This window comes from Rhinoderma darwinii, chromosome 11 (genome assembly GCF_050947455.1).
Source record: "Rhinoderma darwinii isolate aRhiDar2 chromosome 11, aRhiDar2.hap1, whole genome shotgun sequence".
Taxonomy (NCBI): Eukaryota; Metazoa; Chordata; class Amphibia; order Anura; family Rhinodermatidae; genus Rhinoderma; species Rhinoderma darwinii.
The window spans coordinates 68,794,638-68,812,205 of NC_134697.1; the positions used below are offsets into that span (position 1 = coordinate 68,794,638).

Sequence of the window (17,568 nt, forward strand, 5' to 3'; positions counted from 1 at the left end):
GGGCAGAGCACTTGCGATGATCTGTCTGGGGACTGAGACATTGGGAAGCTCGTAACATCACTGTCCATATAGTAATGTCAGGAGCGGTATACGTTTTTTGTGGAATCTCTCAAGATGGAATAGAAAAGTCTACTATGCTATTCCAACCTTAAAAAATAAGGTATACTGACATATACCAGCCTGGGCTGATTGCAGTAATCTGAAACTGTGCGCGTACTGGCCCAGGAAGTGAGTGCCGGCATCTCTTAGGAGGGAGATGCCGCTGGGAACTGACTCGTCCATGGCCGCGGCCGTCAGAGGGTAAGTCATGACGGCGGTCCGCGGCCATTAGACGTTACACAAGGGGAGGGGGGTTGCAGTGTAGCACTATATATAAGGGGAGGGGGATTGCTTCGTGGCAGAATATACAAGGGGAGCGTGATTGGTGTGTGGCAGTATATACAAGGGGAGGGGGGATTGCTGTGTGGCAGTATATACAAGGGAAAGGGAGATTTCTGTGTGGCAGTATATACAAGGAGAGGGGGGATTGTGGGTGGCAGTATATACAAGGGAGGGGGTCTGTGTGGCAGTATATACAAGGGAAGGGGGGCTTGCTGTTTGAAAGTATACACAAGGGGAAGAAGGATTACAGTGTAGCACTATAGTACTATATTCAAGGGGAGGGGGGATTGCTGTGTGGCAGTATATACAATGGGAGGGAGATTGATGTGCGGCAGTATATACAAGAAGAGGGAGGATTGCTGTGTGGCAGTATATACAGGGGGAGAGGTGATTGCTGTGTGGCAGTATATACAGGGGGGATTGCAGTGTAGCACTATGTACAAGGGGAGAGGGGATTGCTGTGTGACAGTATATACAAGGGAAAGGGGGATTTCTGTGTGGCAGTAGTTACAAGGGGAGGGGGGATTGCTGCGTTGCAGCATATACAAGGGGAGGGGGATAGCTGCGTGGCAGTATATACAAGGGGAGGGGGAATGCTACGTGTCAGTATATACAAGGGGAGGGGGATTGCTGTGTGGCAGTATATACAAGGGGACAGGGGATTGCTGTGTGGCAGTATATACAAGGGGAGAGGGGATTGCTGGGTGGCAGTATATACAAGGGGAGGGGGTCTGTGTGGCAGTATATACAAGAAGAGGAGGGATTGCTGTGTGGCAGTATATACAGGGGGAAAGGGGATTGCTGTGTGGCAGTATATACAAGAGAGGGGGGCTTTATGGCAGTATATACAGGGGGAGAGGGGCTTGCTTTGTGGCAGTATATACAAGGGGAGGGGGGATTGCTTTGTGACAGTATATATAAGGGGAGGGGCCGTACATGCAAGGGGGCTGTATGGAATTATCTACAGGGGGCTGCATGGCGCTAACTATAGGGGGGCTGTGTGGCACTATAGATAGCCCCCCTGTAGTTAGCACCATGCAGCCCCTGGAGATATTGCCATACATGCCTGTAGACAGGCGGGCTGTGTGGCACTATCTACAGGGGGGCTGTGCGTGGCGCTATCTACAGGGGGTATGTGTGTGTGATGCTATCTACAGGAGGAGGTGTGTGACGCTATCTACAGGGGGTCTGTGTGTGGCAGTATCTACAGGGAGGCGGTGTGATGTTATTTACAGGGGTCTGTGTGTGGCAGTATCTACAGGGAGGCGGTGTGATGTTATTTACAAGGGGTCTGTGTGTGGCAGTATCTATAGGGAGGGTGTGTGACGCTATCTACGGGAGGTCTGTGTGGCGCTATCAATAAGAACAGTGGTGTGAGAGGAATTCTTTCATTGATGCCTAGAATTGGTGTTTATAACTGTCTATTTTACTGCTGTACTTGTAATATTATAGTATTTAAAAAGTAATTAAAACTAATTTAAAATATATTTTCTTATTCTCTTATTTAGTACGCTATATTAGCGTTTACTGGGGGTATTACTTTTAATCATCAGATCGCCCACCATTGATGGAGACTTCCCCTGCTCCCTAACTGCCCCGCTCAGGAGCTGCCAAGACTTAGTGGGAACATTGGTCAGGAGGACTGTGAAGCAGGATGGAGAGGGAAGGACCCTCACCAGCCTGCAGGTCCAGTCGGCTCTGTAGTGAAGGACGTGTCTGGTGGGCGGCTCTCTCCACACGGAGCTTCTGCTTCTCATGCTGCATCTTCTTCTTCTGTAAGTCCTCTCACGGCCCCAGCGTTAGTTACTTCGGAGTAAGGAACGGGCCCTATTACATTGCAGGGACCATTCCTTTCTCCAAGTGACTAACGCTGGGGCCCTCATTCAAATGTTTAAAGCAGCTGAAAAGTGGGCCCCTTTTTTTTATCATTGTGGCCGGGCCCCTGACGGCTGTACCAGCTGAACTGCCCTGATGGTGGCCCTTATCACAGGATATCTGTAAAAGCTTGACATTGGTTGTTGATCCAGAGATTGCCTTATTTTAAGTTGGGAAGAAATACATTTTTCCCCTAAAATGAGGATAATTGAGAAATGCCTGATAGGGGTACTTTGCCTCATTCTCGATCTACAATGCTGAATGATAGGTTGAACTAGATGGACTGACATATTTCATTTACTGTAGCAACGTGTTATATATTATAGTCCTTCAGGCTAAAGAAGGACAATAATATCCGGAATGTTGCTACACTGTAACCTTTCATGTAATCAATAAAACTGTAAAACACATACAAGTCTGAAGTGCTGTTTGCCTTCCTTTCTTAGGGCCTGTTCACATCAGCGTTGGCTTTCCTTTCCGGGATTCCGTTGGAGGTTTCTGTCGGGTGAACCCTGCAACGGAAAGTCAAACTGAAACCACAGCTTCCGTTTCAGTCACCATTGATATCAATGGTGACGGAAACATTGCTAATGGTTTCTGTTCGTCACCATTCCGGCAGGTTTCTGTTTTTCTGACGGAATCAGTAGCGCAGTCGACTCCGCTATTGATTCCGTCATTAAAACGGAAACCTGCCGGGATGGTGACGAACGGAAACCATTAGCAATGTTTCCGTCAACATTGATATCAATCGTGACTGAAACGGAAACTGTGGTTTCAGTTTGACTTTCCGTTGTCAGGTTCATCCGACGGAAACCTCCGACGGAACCCCGGAACAGAAAGCCAACGCTGATGTGAACAGGCCCTTATATAATTTACGGATCCTTTGGTGCTGGGAACCTGAATTTGCCCCCAGCACTGCAGATAGATATAATAGGAGAGTGCGATCTGTTGTATATTTATACACCTTACTATGAAACTGTTACCTGGAAACTATAATTATTGCATAAAGTAATAATGTAAATGATTTTGATATCACTATGACAGTTTAGAGTTTGCCAGTAGAAATATTTGTCCTCTTATAGAAATAATCATTTAATTTCCCTTTCTTCTTACCCCAGGTTGTGAATTATATGCATTCTGCGGAGCCCTTTTTGGGATCACATCCATGATTACATTGATGGTGATTGCTGTGGATAGGTATTTCGTAATCACTCGGCCACTCGCCTCCATCGGAGTAATGTCCAAGAAACGAGCAGTGTTAATCCTTTTAGGTGTCTGGCTGTATGCTTTGGCGTGGAGCCTCCCTCCCTTCTTTGGTTGGAGTAAGTATGGATGACTGGTTTGACAGATAAAATTAACTAGGAACCACATTGGCCTCTCAAAATCAGACAGGATTTGCATGAAAAGTTATTGGCCTGTCATTAATTTTCAGATATTTATTTATGGATTGGGCGTCTCTTGCAAGTCTTACAAAGTGTTAATATTCTAGTTTGAGATTTTTCTGTCCATTTTTAATACAAAAATGGATTAAATAATGGTCATGTCAAAAAATGAAACAAATACAAAGGCTGAAAATCTATTGAAACATTTAACATTGTAGCATTTCAGAAATACATTTACACATCAATGCATGAACAGATTTGACTTAATTAAAGGGAACCTGTCACATTGAGTTTACTGACTGTGGACATTATCTTACAGAGCAGGAGGAGCTGAGCAGATTTATAGGGGAGTTTTTTAGAAAACCTTAAATCTAACTTGTAATATAATGATTGACATTTGCCTTCCCTCTGGGCTTATGAGTTCAGTGGGCGGATTGACTCAATTAACAGCCTTCCCGGTATCAGCAGGTAGACAGAGATAGCTGTCAATCCTGACTAGAACTGCCGACTGGACTCCATAGCCCAGAGGGAGTACGAATGTTAATCAATAAAATACAAGTTATTCTGAATCTATACCCACAAAACTATACATCAATCTGTTTAGCTCCTCCTGCTCTATAGCGTGAAGCCGGCAGATCAGACTGCATGTTCAACATGACAGGTTCCTTTTAACATTTGGCACAGAAAGCGAAAAAGAAACATCCAAAGGTCACATATGTAAACTTTGCAATTAGAAATTCCCACACTTATGAGATTTATATATGAGAAATACATTTAAAGAGGCTCTGTCACCAGATTTTGCAACCCCTATCTGTTATTGCAGCAGATCGGCGCTGCAATGTAGATTACAGTAACGTTTTTATTTTTAAAAAACGAGCATTTTTGGCCAAGTTATGACCATTTTTGTATTTATGCAAATGAGGCTTGCAAAAGTCCAAGTGGGCGTGTTTAAAGTAAAAGTCCAAGTGGGCGTGTATTATGTGCGTACATCGGGGCGTTTTTACTACTTTTACTAGCTGGGCGTTCTGACGAGAAGTATCATCCACTTCTCTTCAGAACGCCCAGCTTCTGGCAGTGCAGACACACAGCGTGTTCTCGAGAGATCACGCTGTGACGTCACTCACAGGTCCTGCATCGTGTCGGACGAGCGAGGACACATCGGCACCAGAGGCTACAGTTGATTCTGCAGCAGCATCGGCGTTTGCAGGTAAGTCGATGTAGCTACTTACCTGCAAACGCTGATGCTGCTGCAGAATCAACTGTAGCCTCTGGTGCCGATGTGGCCGACACGATGCAGTACCTGGGGCAGGAAGTGAGTGACGTCACAGCGTGATCTCTCGAGAACACGCTGTGTGTCTGCACTGCCAGAAGCTGGGCGTTGCAAAGAGAAGTGGATGATACTTCTCGTCAGAACGCCCAGCTAGTAAAAGTAGTAAAAACGCCCCGATGTACGCACATGATACACGCCCAGTTGGACTTTTACTTTAAACACGCCCACTTGGACTTTTGCAAGCCTCATTTGCATAAATACAAAAATGGTCATAACTTGGCCAAAAATGCTCGTTTTTTTTAAAATAAAAACGTTACTGTAATCTACATTGCAGCGCCTATCTGCGCCTATCTGCTGCAATAGCAGATAGGGGTTGCAAAATCTGGTGACAGAGCCTCTTTAAGAGTAGTAATTGTTTTAGAATGATGAGGTGGTCTTCAATGTTGTGACTTGTCTTCGTTCTTCACAAAAGCCATAGCCACATCGTGATATTGGATTACAAATCCCCAGTGTATAGGAAGGGATCTATCAATCATAGTGAGCTAGGTGGAGTCGGAGGACAGCTGCCTAACAGACACTTCTCCCCAAGCCCGGCATATAACACTAGCTGCAACCCATTGTTAATGCTATGTTTTCTCTAAAGAATGGCAGCACTTTAGAGTTAAATATAACTGATTATGATCATCAAACCTATCACTAAGTCATGCTGCCCAGGGTTAGGGCCAAATGATCTTGGCAACAGGTTCCCTTTAAAGGTCAATCTTGTTCAATATCCTACCCAGGAAACGCATGAGCGTTGCAAGGGGCTGCATTTCCACCACGTTTGAAGACTAAGCCAGTTGTTAGAGAGTGTGAGAAATACAAACCAGTAGGAATGATAGGAATAGATTTTTGTGGCTAGTAAGCAAGAAACCAAAGAAGATGTAGGGTACAAATAAACAAGACTATTTACCCATGCAAGGCATATGATATTTGGCTGTGTTCCATATTTGCATTGGTCCAATTTGACCAATAGGTTTCGTGTAATGAACATGCTAGTGAACCATGCAGTCATTTATTATACTCCAATCCATACGTTCCAAGTATAACTAATGCAGAAATGTGCCTTTCTACAGATTTGCATACTTATAATATGGCAACATTTAGTCTTTTTTTGAGATTCGTTGTGTACATGATATAATGCAGTTGCTGCACATTAATACTTCAAATGTCTCATTCCACCATATCCCTAAGGTACTGTATTGGGCATTGTATTGAGTTGGGATCTGTTGCATCCCATTCTACATTTGTGGAACCAGCCAGAAATGCCATGTGCTTTGTAAATTGGTGTGTTAGCCTAATGGACTTCTTCATTAGAAGATGGGTAAACAGTGGGTATAATGGGCAGCAAAACTGTGACATTAAAACCGTACTCAGTTATTAAGTAATAATTTAAGGAGCTTAATTTGTGACAAGAAAATAGTCTCTACTCCATTACTAGCCTTAACCTTAAAGAAAGAATGATCCTACGATTATGCACCATTGTTCCTCACTATAACGGACCAATTTTGGTGAGCCTGTGCCCACTGTAGTTCCAGTTTCCTATTCTTTGCTGACACAACTGCACGAGTTCTCCTCTGCATACCATTGCCATAATACAACTTTTCTCTTTAGCAAAGCTTTTTTTGCCCACAGAACTGGAACTATCCAAATTAATTTTATATACTGGACATGAAAGTTATATAAAATAAGGAGTTTCTAAAAAACTCAAACTAGCTTATTTGCACCAACAATTCTTACATGGTCAGAGTCACTGAAGTTTGGCATAAACAATAACTGAACATCTTGCGAAGTCGGCATGCTTTTATTCATGGGGTTGCTGCCACATTATTAGTAGGACGGCTCATCCCCATTAAAGTGATTGAGGATAAACTGCAATAGCAGACACAACCAATGGACACATGTAATGTTTTTTCTGATCTTGGAGAACCCCTTTAAAGCATTAATATTTATCTTGACACCCATATTTTCAGAACATTCTCTGGCAGAGATGGAATAACCTGTAAAAAAAAAACCTCAGGAAATACATCACCATCAAGGCTCATGCTGAATGCCATCTGGGTATGAGAACATGCCATGTTCAAAGGATAAATTAGTTTACAGATATTGTAGGATTCAGGAGTCTTTCCATTTTAGTAATTGTGTCACTATGACTAGGAGTACACGGTGCAACTATCAGTAAGCCAATAAAGAGGTGATATAAAGTTACACAGGAGTGTCTATAGGTCCGCCAATTATATCATCCAGCATGAGACACTGTGATAAATTTGGCGCACCTAATCTAATTCTTAGATGTCTGAATTTAAGACAGTATTAGTAAATCTGCCCTGATGTTCTCAATAAATTAATATCAGTTATTTTTTTCCTCTTCAAAAGGTGCTTATGTCCCTGAAGGGCTTTTTACTTCCTGCACATGGGATTATATGACCTTCACACCATCTGTTAGAGCTTACACAATGCTCCTCTTCTGCTTTGTCTTCTTCATACCCCTTTTTGTCATCATCTATTGCTACATATTTATTTTCAAGGCCATCAAGAATACGAACAGGTGATTTATTTATATCTATCTATGGCAATATAATTGATTGATGTACAGAATTACACATAGATATGGATTTTGCAATAGAACACAATGACCATCCCCAACATCATATTTGGTCTAAGAAATAACAAAGGGGCATTTTCCAATCTATGTACTAAATCATAACTATTTCGTGTGAAAAATTTAGTCTATTCTTTAACAAGAAAGTATAGATGTTTCCTTCCTTATCTTTTCTCTTATCTCATCATATCCTGAGATATCTGGCACGAGATGACCAGCTTTGAACAAAAACATGATTTTGTGATTCTCTGTCACGAGATGTCTATGATACATGTGTCTATGTGTGGCCACCCAGTGGTAGTGATGTAGATTGAAGCTGGTCAATGGTTTTGCTATCATGTCACAATATTGTATTGAAAAGGTAAGGGTGGACACATCTGAGACTTGGATAGAATATTTTATTGAGTAAAAGCTCTTGTATAAAAGTTTAAAGTCATTTTAAAAGAACTCTAAGGCAGGTGGCCATAGCTGAATCATGAATGTCCTTGCAAAATAAATTATACACATTATACACAACTATTTGCATATAAATGTGACCTTTTTTTTTTGTCTTTTTTATGTTATCTTGTCTGTTACAGAGCTGTTCAGAAAATCGGCTCAGATAACAACAAGCAATCTCAGAAACAATATCAGAAAATTAAAAATGAGTGGAAAATGGCAAAGATTGCTCTAATCGTCATCCTCCTATATGTGATTTCATGGTCACCATATTCAACTGTGGCACTGGTGGCATTTGCTGGGTAAGACTGTCATTCTAAAATACACATCTTTCTAAAATGTTTTGAACACACAAAGAAAATGGACTTTATTCAGAAGTTGGAATAGGAGTTTTTTCCTAATGAAATCCCTCAGATCACTGCTTTCAAATTCTAGCTTGCACCACTACTCTTTTGCAATAGATTTCATAAAGAAGATCCAACATATTTTTTTACCTTATTGCTTTATAAGTCTGCTACATATTACCAGCTGATGAAACCATAGTAGATCTATGTAATGTAAATCATAGGGTCAGTGAGCCTAAAATATAATTTCTTCCAAGATCTATACTTCTAAGACGCCTATGAGGATTATTTGGAATAAGTTTAGTGAAAAATGGAACTTCGCTGCAGACAAACCTTAATTTTTAAGGTCACAGGTGGAGGTGTGCTGTAACCATACCTCCCAGCATTTGGATTTCCATTCTCAAAATATTTAACCCCTTCAGGATTGAGCCTGTTTTGACCTTGAGGACCAGCTCCATTTTTTTCAAACCTGACGTGTTATTATATGTGGTAATAACTCTGGAATGCTTTTACCTATCCAAGCGATTCTGAGATTGTTTTCTCATGACATACCGTACTTTATGTTTGTTGAAAAATGTGGTCGGTAAATTCAGTATTTATTTGTGAAAAACACAAAAAATTTGGAGAAAATTAGCACAAATTAGCATTTTTCTAAATTTAAATGTATCTGCTTGTAAAACAGATAGTAATACCACACAAAATAGTCACTAGTTAACATCTCTCATATGTCTACTTTATGTTTGCATCATTTTTTGAAAATTCTTTTATTTCTCTAGGACGTTACAAGACTCAGAACTTTAGCAACAATTTCTCACATTTTCAAGAAAATGTCAAAAGGCTATTTTTTAAGGACCAGTTCAATTCTGAAGGGGCTTTGGGGGCATTATATACTAGATAGACCCCATAAATCACCCCATTTGAAAAACTGCACACCTCAAAGTATTCAAGACAGCATTGAGAAAGTTTCTTAACCCTTTGCTTCACAGGAATTAAAGCAATGTAGAGGGGAAATTTCCAAATTAAATTTTTTTGCCAAAATTCATTGGTAATACATTTTTTCTGTAACACAGAAGGTTTTACCAGAGAAATGCAACTCAATATTTATTGCCCAGATTCTTCCGTTTTTAGAAATATCCCACATGTGGCCCTAGTGTGGTAATGGACTGAAACACAGGCCTCAGAAGCAAAGGAGCACCTAGTGGATTTTAGGGCCTCCTTTTTTTAGAATATATTTTAGGCACCATGTCAGGTTTGAAGAGGTCTTGTGGGGCCAAAACAGTGGAAACTCCCCAAAAGTTACACTGTTTTGGAAACTACACTGCTCAAGGAATTTATCTAGGGGTATACTTAGCATCTTGACCCCACAGGCCTTTTGCTATATTTATTGGAGTTAGTCTGAGAAAAAAGTAGATTTTCATTTTCAGAGAAAACATGGAAATATTTAATTTTTACAAGGAATAATGGAGAAAAAGAATCCGAACATTTGTAAAGCAATTTCTCCCAATTACGACAATATACCATATGTGGTAATAAACTGCTGTTTGGACCCACAGAAGGGCTTAGAAGCGTAGGAGCGCTATTTGGCTTTTGGAGCTCAAATTTACCTGGAATGGTTTTCGGGTGCCATGTCGAATTTGCAAAGCCCCTGAGGGACCAAAACAGTGGAAACCCGCCAAATGTGACCCTTTTGGGAAACTACACCAATTAAGGAATTTATCTAGGGGTATAGTGAGCATTTAGACCTCACAGATCTTTTGCAGAATTTATTAGAATTGGGCTGTGAAAATGAATATCAAAATTTTTTCCACAAAAATTTCGAGTTTTCTTCATTTTCACAAAGGATAAAGTAGAAAAAAGCACCAAAACGTTTTTAAAGCAATTTCTTTGAGTACTGCAATACCCAACATGTGGTCATAAAGGTTTTTTCACTAGAAAGTAAGTAACCCTTTCCGGACTGATCCATTTTTTGCTTTTTGTTTTTCATTTTTCACTCCAAGAGCCATAACTTTTTTTATTTTTCCGTCAATAGTGGTGTGAGGACTTATTTCTTGCGGGAGGAGTTGTAGTTTCTAATGACATTATTTAAAATACCATATAATGAACTTGAAAACTGAAAATAAAATTCTTTGCAGGCTGAAATTGTAAAAAGCTGTGATTCCTCCATGTTTTTTTGGGTTTAGTTTTTACGGCTTTCACTGTGCGGTAAAAACGACAACTTAAATTTTTTCTTAATACGTTTAAGGTGACACCAAATTTATATAGGTTTTTTTTATATTTTACTACTTTTACAAAGTAAAAACTATTTGTTAAGAAAAAAAATTGTTGTTTCCCCAGATTCTGAGAGTCATAATTTCTTTATTTTTAGGTCGATTGAGAGGTGTGAGGGCTTATTTTTTGTGGGACGAGCTGTAGTTTTTATTGGTACCATTTCTTGGTACATACAACTTTTTGATCACTTTTTATAAAAAAAAATGTTTAAAAGCTAAGGTGACCAAAATACAGCTATTTTGGCGTTTTAAACTCTTTATTTTTTAAGGCGTTCACCGTGCGAGTTAAATAAGGGTATATTGTAATAGTTCAGACTTTTATGGACGCAGCGATAGCAATTTTGTTTATTTTTTATATATTTACACAATGTGTGAACTAACTCCAACCCCCGCCGCGCCCCGCCTGTCCCTGGAAAAATTTTCTTGCATCAAACTGGTCTTCGGGAGCAAAAAAGGTTTGGGACCACTGCCCAAGGGGACTCGAACCAGCGATTATTAGATTGCTGGTACAATACACTGCAATCTTAAAAACTGAATTGGCTAAATGCAAATCATAAAAACCGCAGAACCAGGCTAGCTAAAATAGTGATTATGTGCCCATTGGCACATCCAATCATAATTTATATGCCAGGGAAGAACTGTCTCTAAACAAGTAAATATATACTCCAATAGTTTTTTGTATTTCTGGAATTATCTGACTTCTGGGAGGATGATTCTACACAATAAACGATTAAAAAAAATACCACTTTTTTAAGAAACCAAAAATCAAAATCACAACACTAAACATTTATATATTTATATACAGTTTATATATAGATGTTATCTGCATAAAAATGTATGACTGCGTAAATACATTGCATTACTTATGTATTATCCCCACTAATCCGGACTTAGATCCTGTATTATAATCCAGAGCCACATTTACAATTATGCTCATTATCATTGGAAAAAATCAAGAAGCTTGTTAACATGCAGACACCTAAGGCTCCCCTAACACCTCGTTTATTGGCTACGCCTACATTAAATATATTTGCTAAATAGGGTATCCAGTTATGTACTTATGGAATTCTATTGACCAAACATATGCACAGAGTGCCCTTTGGCTTACATTTGACGGTTTAAAGAGGATCTGTAACCAAATTTTGCAATACAAACTACTTACATTAATAACTAGATCTTAGATCTGATGAAGCTGGTGTACTTACTTTGAAAATCTATATAGCAATGGCTGTATAATCCTTTCTCAAAGTTTTCCTGCCTGATATTAAAATGAGCATTTTATGAGACCCAAGTATATGCATGAGATTGAGATTTCATCATGCATATACTTAGTCTCATAAAATGCTGATTTTAATATCTGGCAGGAAAACTTTGCAAAAGGGTTATACAGCCTTTCTTCCATACATGGATTTTCAAAGTAAGTACGCCAGTTTCATCAGGTCTAAGAGATCTATTTAATAATGTATGCAGCTTGTATTGTGAAATCCTGTGACAGTTCCTCTTTAACATATGGATACTGCAAACATATACAGCAAAAAAATTGTTTTATGGCGTACCATTGCATATGTTTTGTACATACATTTAAATACTCTTTTTTTAAGATGAAAAAATAACAAAAATGCATACAGTACTTGAACTGCATGCCTTACATTTGGTGTGAATAGAGCCTTACAGACTAGCTGACCACTTACAATGTAGTGGTAGTATTAGCTTTTCCTACATCTGTATCCTGAAAAGTGCCCTGTACAGTGTAAAGCGTACACTTCACAGAATATAAATCACAAGAGAAAGCTCTGTTCAGATATTGAGTTAACAAAAATACTGGGAGATTTCAGCTTTAAAGTCTGCAGAATTGTGAGTGCATTTCTGGGCTGTACAACAGACTTTTACGCCTGATCAATAAAAGTAATGTAATGTATTTAGTAGCTGAACTTTTCTTTCCCACATTTATTTTACATATTAACTATAAATTGATGTTTAAATGTAAGGACCCATGCACACGACCGTAAAAATTGCAATTACAGACCCATTCACTTCTATTGTCCACGGACACCTTCCCGTTTATTTACGGGAAGGTGTCCGGGCCGTAGAAGTGTACCGCTAAAGATAGAAAATGTCCTATATTTTACTTTTTATGGGCCGTGCTCCCATTCTTTGTATGGGAGCATAGGCCGAAAATGTGGGCAGCTGTCCATGGCTGGCCAGCCACGCAAGAAATCGCGGCTTGTGATTATAGCCGTTTGCATGAGGCCTAATCATGTACTTTAAAATATACACAGGATTATACTTCACATCTACACCAACTATACATGCAAATTTGTAATCATTTTTTAATAATCTTCTTATATTTTTTTATTTTTTTTACCACAGATATGCAAATATGTTAAACCCGTACATGAACTCAGTACCGGCTGTGATCGCAAAGGCATCTGCCATTCACAATCCTATAATCTATGCCATCACTCATCCTAAATATAGGTATGTTTTATCTTTTTCATAAATCATAATTTCTGAGATGTTTTATTTCATATGTTTTATTCTACTATATTTAGAATATGAATGTAGTGTTTTCATGATAGCATATGAATTAGGCTAGGTTCACACCATTATTTTTTCATCCTGTTGAAAAGTACTGGTTTTTTTTTTGTTTTTTTTGGGGCGCGGGTTGGTATAATTTACTGTTAAAACAGGATGAAACAGGATCCAAAAATTATGCAGGCGCCTTTTTTCTGTCTTGTTAAAAAGAGACCAGGCAGATCCTGTTTTTCTCTTTACAATAGAAATCAAGGGCAAGAGGAAGCAACTGGATAGTAATCCTGTTGTATCCTGTTTTAAATATATATTTGTTTGTAATCCTGAAAAAAAAAAACAGTACAGTTCCACAAGATGCAAAAACATGGTGTGAAAAAAAACATAAGGCTGATCTACACGGGCAGATTTCTGCCTATAATCAGCACCGATCAACCAGTTGAGTTTACACGGGCCAATGACCAGGAATGACCGTAAGTACATATAAATGCTTGTTCATTGCCCCGTTAAATGGGCCTTTAGCCAAACAAATAATCTTGACAAGTACGTATGAAATTAGCATTTTAGATTTGGCATTACATGATTATGAAGTGTGCCAAGGGGTCTAAATAATCATATACAATTCAAATAATGCATCAAGACCTGGGAACACAAATTATGTCAATATGTAAAAAAGAGGTACATATAATGGACTTGTTTTGTTTTAAATGGGCTACCCTTTTTCAGAGTAAAGCAGACTGTGGGGATCCCTACATTCATCTTAGTTGGTGTGGAACTTCAATGTAAATGCTTGAATAGTTACATAGTGTTCATTGATGCTGCTCATAGTTCGGGCTAATCTGTCTCCTCAACAATCCCTATCTGTGCTAATACAAATAAATAGGGGGTTTGATATTGAAGGTTACTGTGACATTTATATATATATATATATATATATATATATATATATATATATATATATATATATATATATATATATATATATATATATATGTATATATATATATATATATATATATATATATGTATATATTTATTTGTTGATATGCTCTCAATTTGTTTCTAGAAGGCTTTGCACTAGGTTTCGGAACATGGGCACAATGATTCACATCTATTCAGACACTATGGTTGGCCACTCCAAATAATTCAGACCATTGTTCTTTCCCAGATTATTACACTATGCATTTGAGAAGGAAGCTTTCTCATGGCATCTGCCAGACCCAGGACCAAAAAATATGGTCTCCCATTCTAAAGAATGCAATTTACCTACCGCAGTATCCAATCCTGTGCGCTTTATACCATTCCAGTTGATGCTTGCCATTACATATGGCAATCTCAGGCTTGTGTGTGAGACTATTTTGCTGTGGAAGCCAAAACCATTAAGTTCTGGACAGTATGACAGCTTCATGTGGTGAAATTTCTTCCCGAGGTAGTTTACACCACGCTAGTAAGAATATCAACAATGTGTGAGCACGTATGGCACTTTACTTCATGGTAGAGCTATAGGTTTAAACACCCCTATAGCAGTACTTACCGTTGACTGAGGCATCTCTAGTGGGGTTGAAATTTTATGAATTGACTAAGGCTATTTCCACAAGCTTAACAAAAAATGGCTGTAAAATACGGAGCTGTTTTCAAGGGAAAACAGCCTTTGATTTTCAGCCGTTTTTTATGCATCAAGTGTTTTTTTATGCGTTTTTTACCGCCATTTTTGGAGCTTTTTTTTCTATTGACCCAACAGGCCATTTTTTTAAAACTGCTGTGTAAAAAATGCCCTGTTGGAACGGAACTCAGTTTTTCCCATAGCAGATGTTTGGAGGTGTTCAGCCCCCATAAATTTGGCCGTTTTTCGTGAGCGTTTACTGGCTAAAAAACGGCTTAGAATATGCCATGTGAACGTACCCTCAGGGAATGTACACACGTACAAAAAGAAGTGGCTGATAATTACGAGCCTGTTTTCAAGGGAAAACAGCCTCTGATTTCAAGACATGTTGAAGCTGAAAATTAAGTTTTTATAAATTTGAAGCCTATTTTGAGGCTTTTTTTGAGTCGTTTTTTTATAGTCAATGGCAAATCAGCCCCAAACAAGTCACATGCTACTTCTTTTTACAAGGCGTTTTTTTTATTCAGCAATGTAAAAATAAGCCTCATGTGAACAGCACAGTGTATTTCCCAATGAAATCAATGGGAAACTGTTTTCAGGCTTATTTCAAGTGTATTTTGAAGCGCAAAACAAGCCTTGCACGCTCCAAAATCAGCCGTAAAATAATCCAAGTGCCTCAGATTTGTGGCATCCTATAACCGTACCATGTGTAAAGTTACTTGGATCGTCTGTACAAACCCCTCTACCAATACTGTATACAATGGAGATGACATCACCATATTTTTTATTTTATGCTCCTGTTAGTAATGAGTGTGGCTAATATGGCCAAACCAAATAATTAGAGGGGGTGTCCACTTACTTGAAGAAACAGTGTATATTCAATAACAGCAGTCTTCCATGCACTGTAAATTTCACTTGTAAAATGTATTCCTAATATGTGTAGAGGAAGCTATTTACACACTAAAATGCTGAAAGGATATTAAATATAATGAAAAATCGGTAACATATTGGGTGATATAGTGTTTCACTGTGCCATAGCGTGGACTAAATGCTTATATCTCTATCTTAGGGTCATTCCAATTTTGGAATATGTACTTTGTATACAACACGGCGTCGCACAGCAGGTATCACCCTTATTGTCTGCATGGCACTCTGAGAATCTTTCTTGGCATTGTACCCAGAACAAAGACAATTGCTCATGTCTAACAGAATAAGAGATGAAACACCAAAAATCATGCTCTCATCATTTGGATTTATTTATTACCTTCTTAGGCTAAAAGTTTGCATCGTGTGATCTAAAAATACAAATCTTACTATGGGAAATAAATACAAGTTTTACACTAGATTAAAGTTATTGAGGCAAGATTTGCAGAGATCTCTCACTAGAAAATAGAACATATTATATAACTGTTGATATAACATATCAAACCTATCAACATTATAACATTACATAATCGTTACATATATTGTAGCATTTGGGTTGGAGCCCCAATAGACGCCATATAATCTCTTTAAGGGTTTTACATTTTTTTTATGATTCGGAAAGTCCGGGGTAATCACACAAATATACAAATTTTAATTCCTTAATAATAAGTGAGCTTTAATTTACGAGGACATGGACAGCTTAGATATAGGACAACATCAAGAAGAAGAAATGCATGGTAGGTATCCTTAGTCATATTACCATCACCTTGTATGATGGCGAAGTACCTAATTTCTTACTTAACTCCTTCCCCCTGCTGGCATTCTGGGCCCTAATGTCCAAGCCATTTTTTAGATTTTTCCATTGTCACATTCGAAGAGCTGTAACTTTTTTATTTTTGCGTCGGCATAGCTGTATAAGGTCTTGTTTTTTGCGGGACGACTTGCAGTTTTATTGGTACCATTTGAGAGTAGATGCGACTTTTTGATCACTTTCTATCACATTTTTTTTAAGTCAGGATTAACAGAAAACAGCAATTTTTCCATTGTTTTTTATTTTATTTTTTACGGCGTTCACAGTGCGGGTTAAATAATGTAACAGCTTTATAGACGGGGTCGTTACGGACGCGGCGATACCAAATATGTGTAACTTTTTTGCTTTATTGTAGTTTTTTTTAATAGTAAAGCATTTTGTAAGGGGAAAAGCTGGGTTTTTCATTTTTTTTTTTTCACTTTTTTTTTTTATTAACTTTATTAAACTTTTTTTACTTTTATACTAGTCCCACTAGGGGACTTCACTATCCTCCGATCGCTATTATAATACACTGCAATACTTTTGTATTGCAGTGTGTTACTGCCTGTTCGTTTAAAACGGACAGGCATCTGCTAGGTCATGCCTGCGGCATGATCTAGCAGGCATTCGCTGCAGGCAGACCTGGGGGTCTTTATTAGACCCCCGGCTGCCATAGAAGACACAGACACTCGGCGATTTTATCGCCGGGTGTCAGTGAGATGAGAGGGAGCTCCCTCCCTCTCTCCAAAACCATTCAGATGCGGTGCTCGCTATTGTGCACCGCATCTGAAGGGTTAAACAGGTGAGATCGATACTAATATCGATCTCACCCGGCAGAGCAGGGACGCCCCCAGCCCTCAGCTGCTTCTGGCAGCTGAGAGCAGGGAGATTTCACGGCTCCCTGCTCTGTTTACTTTATTCTACAGCAGCGACGTAGTTTGGCGGCGCTCTAGAATAAAGCCCACTAATGACCGCCGTAAAAAGACGTATCGGCGGTCATTAAGGGGTTAAAGAGTACCTCTCACCTCTCCTGTCTTTTTTTAGTAAATATTTATATTCCCCATGAAATAACAATTCTCTAGTATCTTTTCTTAGAACAGATTGTGCAGCTCCTCTGTTATTCC

At 38.9% G+C, this 17,568-nt stretch overlaps 1 protein-coding gene across 1 annotated transcript in view; it reads left to right on the top strand.

Annotated features, from left to right (window-relative positions):
• Nucleotides 1–17,568, top strand: part of OPN4 (opsin 4) — a 95,213-nt gene that overhangs the window by 49,533 nt on the left and 28,112 nt on the right. The window contains exons 4-7 of the mRNA XM_075842766.1: nucleotides 3,375–3,578; nucleotides 7,324–7,495; nucleotides 8,128–8,289; nucleotides 12,969–13,076. Of these exons, the coding sequence (XP_075698881.1) occupies nucleotides 3,375–3,578; nucleotides 7,324–7,495; nucleotides 8,128–8,289; nucleotides 12,969–13,076 (646 nt within the window). The remainder of the gene's footprint in view (nucleotides 1–3,374; nucleotides 3,579–7,323; nucleotides 7,496–8,127; nucleotides 8,290–12,968; nucleotides 13,077–17,568) is intronic.